This window comes from Triticum dicoccoides, chromosome 1A (assembly GCF_002162155.2).
Source record: "Triticum dicoccoides isolate Atlit2015 ecotype Zavitan chromosome 1A, WEW_v2.0, whole genome shotgun sequence".
NCBI classification, from domain to species: domain Eukaryota; kingdom Viridiplantae; phylum Streptophyta; class Magnoliopsida; order Poales; family Poaceae; genus Triticum; species Triticum dicoccoides.
In genome coordinates, this window is record NC_041380.1 from 598,542,018 (window position 1) to 598,549,313 (window position 7,296).

Genomic DNA, 7,296 nt, shown 5'->3' on the forward strand with positions numbered 1-7,296 from the left:
ACCGTGCTGTCGCCTGCCCGCCTCCTCCCCCGCCCCCGCCCACACCCGTCCCACCGACACCCGTCGCCTCCTGCCCGCACCCGGTGTCGTTCTTCCACGGCAGCAGCAGCACTGGCGGTGGCGGCGCCGACGACGATGTCCCCGGCGCATGGCCGACGAGCATCGGTGTGCCGGAGACGCTGGAGCTCCACTGCTACTACCTCCTTGTGCCGTCGGGCTGCCGTCTTCCACACAACTGGAAGATCGACGCGGACGGCTACGCGACGCCGGGTCCCGGCGCGACGGAGGAGGAGCTCCGCAACCACAGCGGCGGCCGGCACAATATCGAAGGCCGGAAGCGGTTTTGGTGCGGGAAGGACTATTGGGAGGTCATGGGCGCCTTCCGCCTTGCGGCGGCCAGCGAGACCCCCGACCTGACGGGCCGCAGCGGCCGTCTTCGCGCACCGCCTCCACCGCACAATCGCCACAGACGTGGCGGCGGCCACGGTGTGCACTCGGCATCGGCGCCCGCGCCGGCCGCCCCTCCCTCGCCGCCGGGGATAGACTTGCCGCCGGAGCAGGTCATCCTCCGCGAGGACGGCGATCCGGATGACACGTCGGGGTACCACGTGGCCGTACGGGCGTCGGAGGCTGCAGCGGCGGCGGCGGAGGCGATGGAGGCCGCCGAGATTGCGGTCGCAATCCAGGCGGCCGAGGCGGTGCAGCAGGCGACGATGGCGGCGCCGGAGTGGCAGCAGGTGCCGCCGGAGTGGCAGCATGAGTGGGAGCAGGCGCCGGCGGAGTGGCAGCAGGCGCCGGCGGAGGAGGAGGATTCCGACGACGATCCGGTGGACTGGGACGACCTCGCCAACCGGTCCAGCAGCGACGATGACGGCGGCGACGGCCCGGCCGTGATTGACCTCGTTGATAGCGACAACGAGTAGTTTTTTTACTGTATTTTTTATTTAATTTGGTCATGTCGTTGTAAGCCTAAGTAGTAGACTTTATGTATGAACTTAGAATCATCGAGTTCGCTCGACTATGTAAAATATTTTATCTATGTTGAATGAAATTTAAGTGAAATTTCTTTTGTCCATTTCATTCAAGAGTTTTGATTTGATGATGAATTTGTACACGAAAATATGCTAAAACATAATGAAATAGTAAGGACGCTAAAGTACGTGATTGCATGCATGTAACAGAACAAAATTTTGCAAGTGTGTGTGCATCCCGAATGTAGTCCTACGCGCACGATATGAACGAAATCAGACAGGAAACACACGTTGCTCAGTGTGTGTCCGGACATCGGTGTAGGGTACTTTAGCCTAGGAAACCCTAGAAAATGCGTCGAGGGTTAAAAAATTGCGAGAATTGGCGTGGGTGCTGTGGATGATGATGGCAACGTGTGGAAAAAGTGTCGTGACGTTTGACGGAGTAGAAAAAAAACCGTAGTTGGGAACCAACTCCCCGGCAGACCGAGAAGTAGCTGGTTGCACTGGGGCTACGTGATCGCATGCATGCAATTGCACCAAAGTGTGCGTACATGTGGGCACGGCCAACGTAGGCCCCCACGCAAGGTTGGAACGAAAACGGACACAAAACGGACGTTGCGTCACGTCCGGGCAGTGTTTTTGCGATTTTCGACCTGGAAAACCCTAGAAAATGCGCCGAGCGCCGGAAAAATACGAGAATTGGCGTAGGTGCTGTGGATGGTGATTGCAACGTGTGGAAAAAGTGTCATGACGTTTGACGGAGTAGAAAAAAACCGTAGTTGGGAACCCCCTCCTCGGCAGACCGAGAAGTAGCTGATTGCACTGGGGCTACGTGATCGCATGCATGCAATTGCACCAAAGTGTGCGTACATGTGGACACGGCCAACCTAGGCCCCCACACAAGGTTGGAACAAAAACGGACACAAAACGGACGTTGCGTCACGTCCGAGCAGTGTTTTTGCGATTTTCGAACTGGAAAACCCTAGAAAATGCACCGAGCGCCGGAAAAATACGAGAATTGGCGTGGGTGTGATGACAACGTGTGGAAAAAGTGTCGTGCCATTCGGCGGAGTAAAATAAAAATCGTAGTTGGGAACCGCCTCTCCGGTAGACCGAAATCGGGCTCGTTGCACAAGGTCCACGTGATCGCATGCATGAAATTGCACCAAAGTGTGCGTACATGTGGGCATGGCCTACGTAGGGGCCCACACAAGGTTTGAACGAAAACGGACACCAAACGAACGTCGCGTCACTTCCGGTCAGTGTTTTAGGGCATTTTCACCGGGAAAATTCTAGGAAATACATCGAGCGTCGGAAAAATATGCAAATCGACGTGGGTGCTGTCGACGGTGATGCCAATGTGTGGAAAAAGTATCGTGCCATTCGGCGGAGTAAAATAAAAATCGTAGTTGGGAACCGCCCCTCCGGTAGACCGAAACTGGGCTCGTTGCACAAGGTCCACGTGATCGCACGCATGCAATTGCACCAAAGTGTGCGTACATGTGGGCAGGGCCTACGTAGGAGCCCCATGCAAGGTTGGAACAAAAACGGACACAAAACGAACGTTGCGTCACGTCCGGGCAGCGTTTTAGGGCATTTTCATCGGGAAAATCCTAGGAAATGCATCGAGCGTCGGAAAAATATGCAAATCGGTGTGGGTGCTGTCGACGGTGATGCCAACGTGTGCAAAAAGTCTCGTGCCATTTGGCGGAGTAAAAAATGTATTTATCAATCAATATAACTAATGATTGAGAACAAAAACTAATGAATGTGTTCGTAGAAAAAACATTTAGTGGATAGGCCCCGTGTATACATGCATATCCATCGGGGGTCAAAGCCCAAGTGGACGCCGCCTCCACGCCTCCACGATCGGTAGTCCATGCCGCCTCCACGATCGGCAGTCCACGCCGCCAAACCCTAGCCATCTGCGTACGCCTCCCCTGACGCCATCTACGCCCGTGACGCCCCCGACGCCACCTCACGCCGACGCCGCCGACGCTCGCGACGGCCCCGACGCCATCTGCGAACGCCTCCCTCGACGCCATCTACGCCAGCGACGCCCCCTACGCCACCTCACGCCGACGCCGCCGATGCCCCCGACGCCCGCGACGGCCCCGTCGCCACGTAACGCCGACGCCCCCAAGTAAGTGAACATAGACGCATAAGGAGTTTTGTCCCGGCTGGATTGCGAACATACGCACCAGGCAAAGCTAGCTAGCCGATCAACCAGAGAGCATACAGTACACTCAAAAACTATTTTGTCAAGCACATGGAGCGTATAGGCATGCATCCGGCAGCTGTTAGCAGACGCTAATTATCCCGGTCATGTAGCTCCTTCAGTGTAGTTGAGTTAGTTTCATTTGTCATCGCCTTACAATCGATCAAAATTGTAGTATAAGAACACAAGCCAAAGGCCTAGGTAGTTTTGGTAAAACTGAGAAAAATCATGGTTTATAAACCACCAAAGTGTTTGGCTTTATTGTAGTTTTGCTATAGTTTTGGTAATAATTATGCATGCATGACAACTGATCCTAATTCAGTTTTTGTACGTATATACAGCAGAAAAACCACGGTATAAAAGATACTATGGCATCTTAAAACACCTTCCTGTTCTAGTCGAAACACCTCAAAGTATTATTTATGACCTCTTGCAATTTTATTTACAGGTTGCAACCGACGCCATCTGCCACCAACGCCACCGCGCCGTCGTCCCCCAGGGCCGGCCCTGATCCCATGGCACGAGGTACTATGCATTCATCATGTTTATCATGTACCCATATAAAGTAGCTAACATTATTTTTGCTCCTATTCCTAGCGACGGTGGAGTACGGAGAGATTTTTTGTTCGGTTGAGAAGTGGTGTCTCTTGGTCAGCAAACTAAACTCTAGGCAGAAAAAGCGTTTTGCAAGCACTAGTCTTGAAAAATTGCTGATGATTCCTAGTGTGCTCATGCGAAAATGTTTTCTCAAGTTCATTATTAAATCGTATGCGTTGGACAGAAAAAGGTTCATCATGCCATAAAAAAAACGGTGCGATATCATTGCGCACCGAAGATGTGTTTGACATTTTCGGGCTACAGAATAAGGGCAAAGATGCCATGAAAGCGCTAGGAAAAGGGGGGTTAAAGGCGAAGGTGAAGGTGCCTAGTCGCTTTCTAGATTCCAATACGGGGGAAATGATGATAGACGAGCTGATTGAGAACATCATTGGCAGTGGCACGTACGATGATGATTTCCTCCGTAGAATTGTTCTGGTTCTTCTAGGCACGGTTCTTGCACCGCAGTCCACGGAAGAAGTTCTTAATGCTTATTACAAGTTAGTGCACGATGTGGAGGCCGTCAAAGCATATAATTGGAACGTGTTTACTTTACGCGTTTGCGTTGAAGGAATCACAAAGACCTTATCAGATCATACAAAATTTACTTGGCCGGTCGGAAACCTTGCCCTCCTACAGGTAAATCTTATGGTATATTTGTTTCTTTCAAACTATAGTTTGTGAAAAAAATTTGCTAATATACTTCATGTTCATGCAGTACTTGTTTTGGGAGAAAGTGCAGCCACTGGATGATGACGCATTTGATCCACTGGCTCATGAATATCTGTTGATGCTTAATTGGTCAGAAGATGAGGCTAAGAAGCGTGACACGTACGACACGTCATACGGCCGTGGTAATGGGACGGTAAGTTTAATTGGTTCGTACTGCATGCACTTCTGTTACTATTTACATGTTGAGAAATTTAAATTGATTTAACCTGTCACATATTGATGACGTGATAAGTGAGAAGTACAGGCAGACATTAATTGCTCAACAAGGAAGAAAGGCGGAGGAAGAATTAGAGCAAGAAGATCGTGCCCAGAAAAAGAAAGATAATAGAGATGAGGCGTCATCGAGCAGGGATACTACATTACATCAAGTGATGAAATGCATCAAAGATATGCAAAAAGAAATTAAACTTCTCCCTGGAAAATGTGCTGAGGTAATATGAGTGATGTGTACTTCAGTTTACATGGGATTATTCATAATTTATGCATGTAGTTAATGCTTTCGATGTGTCATTGCAGATAGTAGTGGAGAAGCTGGAGAAGAAAGGTCTTGTCTTCAAGCCAAACAAGGGGTCTGATGATGACATTGAGTTTGTGGAGCATAGTGAAGACTGGGTGGGGAAGTATGGTCCATCAAAATATTGGCCAGATGTAGAATCAACTCCTGGAAAAGAAGATATGGACAACAAGGTGGACGCATCCTTCACCACTGGGAACGGGAACAAATTGGCGCGTGAGAAAGGTGTGCATCACAACACACCTGGTACAGGAGATGAAGCCGACCCCTTCGTTATTGAAGACAATGGTAATTCACCCAACCCATCTCTTGCGACGGTAGACACGAAGGACTTTCCAACTATTAATTCAACCCCCAAGAATATTAATGAAGTGTCAGACGGGTCTAGCGCCGATAAATCTGAGGAGATTAGTATGGATAGTCTGAACACCCGTATTAAAAATGCGAAAGAAAATGGCACTCAGGAGAATGATGGGAAGGAAAATGATGGGAAGGAGAATGATGGGAAACGCAAAAGGAAACAGTCAAAATACTGTCTTTCACCTTACCAGCAGAACGGTGGACGTAAACGTGCAAAGAAAAGTAAGTGCTAGGTAATTTATTCTTGCAACATACTTCTGTCCTTGCATGCACACTTTATTAACTTATTATTTCTTACGATTTTAGGTCTATTTGGTATAAGAGCTGCTATGATTAGTACTGATTACATTAATGAGGATCACATAGAGGCCGCGAAGGTTTATATCCGGACACTGGCAGAGTCGGAGAAGCTTTGTAGAAAAACTGTTGTGCACATGACGGGAATTGGTGGGGAAACATGTACACCTGATATGCTTCAAGCCATAATTTCAAAAAAGTGGTTGCATGGCGGTGTAAGTATTAGCACTAAGTTATTAAGTTGTACATGTCATTTACATAAATTATCTAATAGGCGTATTGCTGTTATGTTATTTTGTAGGTCATCAATAGTTATTGCAACCATATGCAGACCCATAATCCTCGTGCTGACCGTCACATATTATCATCTTGGGTGTCCCACTGGCTTATTCTTCGTGCTGATGGAAAGGTTAACAACTCTAAGAGGCATTTTATGGATCATTTCACAAACCAAACTAAAATGGTGTCTAGAGTTACTGAAGAGTATTTCATCAAAGATAAGGTACTTCAGTTTAGTATGATCATTCATAATAATAACTATCTGTGTGTACACCAACATGAATAAACTTTGTTGTAGGCATACTTTCCGTTTCATGTGGAAGAAAATCATTGGATAACAGTTCTTATGCACAACAAGAAAAAAGAGTTTCAAGTTTTAAACTCTACTGGTAAATGCAGCAAAAGAGTTCTTGCAAAGATTGCTAAGCTGGTAAGCTTACAACGTTACATAAAACAATATATAGTTATTCGAAACGTACTTCATATGGATTTGTCATTTTTATTTCAGAGGGCAGAAATAGCTAATGATACAAATGAGGTGAATGCTTTTATTGGAACGGAACATCCTGACGTATCTTCCTGGCCAATAAGGGAGTACGATATGCCGTCACAAACAAACGGGTATGTTGCAAATGTTGAATTAGTATGTACTTGTCTGATCCATCAATAATTGACTTGTGGTTTCTTGCAGAGTCTCTTGTGGTCTTTTCATAGTGAAATGCGTTCAAAACTGGGATGGAGATGATTGGACATCTGAGTTTGATCAAGATGAGGTTAATGCTTCAAGGGGACGCATTCTAACTGAAATACTTTTTTCAGAGTGCAACACGAAGGAAGTAGTGAAAGAGAAGATCCTCAAGATCATGGAGAAGAAATGACTCGGAGGATGGGGTGTTGGCTATTATCTCCACTAAATAAACGTGCCGTTGTCGGTACTTGATACAATTTTCAAAATAAGACATCTCTATATTGTAATGCGGCATGGTTTAGCATGTTTCGCAACTAAATAAATGTGCCGTGGTCGGTATTTGCTACAATATCTATTTTTCAATGTCACTCTTATTTGCATCGTTGTCAGTGACCCTCTTATTTGCATCATTGTGGGTGATGATTTTTCAACTTGTTATATAGTGTGATGATTACGCCGCCGTGGCCGGCCTGGTGTTGCTAGTTTATATTGTTTTGTATATTGTAGTGTGATGTAATGTGGACGCCGGCTGCTTTTTGTCAAAAAAAAAAGCTTAGAAAAAAATGCCCAACCACCTCAGCCAGGTCCATAGTAGCGAACATATCATACCCAAATCAAGCCCAAGGGGGCGACTCGAGCG

At 47.4% G+C, this 7,296-nt stretch overlaps 1 protein-coding gene across 1 annotated transcript; it reads left to right on the plus strand.

Moving 5' to 3' along the window:
* Nucleotides 1-3,061: 3,061 nt before the first annotated feature.
* LOC119356819 lies at nucleotides 3,062-6,489 on the plus strand. Its single transcript, XM_037623809.1, has 10 exons — nucleotides 3,062-3,114; nucleotides 3,638-3,714; nucleotides 4,358-4,425; nucleotides 4,505-4,651; nucleotides 4,758-4,949; nucleotides 5,035-5,614; nucleotides 5,699-5,904; nucleotides 5,991-6,191; nucleotides 6,267-6,398; nucleotides 6,484-6,489. The coding sequence occupies exons 1-10, from the start codon at nucleotides 3,062-3,064 to the stop codon at nucleotides 6,487-6,489; spliced, it is 1,662 nt and encodes a 553-aa protein (XP_037479706.1).
* The last annotated feature ends 807 nt before the right edge of the window (nucleotides 6,490-7,296 follow it).

Bases quoted from the DNA above. Each gene is read 5' to 3' on its own strand.
- LOC119356819 (XM_037623809.1), top strand. From the start codon at position 3,062: ATGCCCCCGACGCCCGCGACGGCCCCGTCGCCACGTAACGCCGACGCC. The intron at 4,950-5,034 runs GTAATATGAGTG...GTGTCATTGCAG, and splicing joins TCCCTGGAAAATGTGCTGAG to ATAGTAGTGGAGAAGCTGGA. The intron at 6,192-6,266 runs GTACTTCAGTTT...ACTTTGTTGTAG, and splicing joins AGTATTTCATCAAAGATAAG to GCATACTTTCCGTTTCATGT.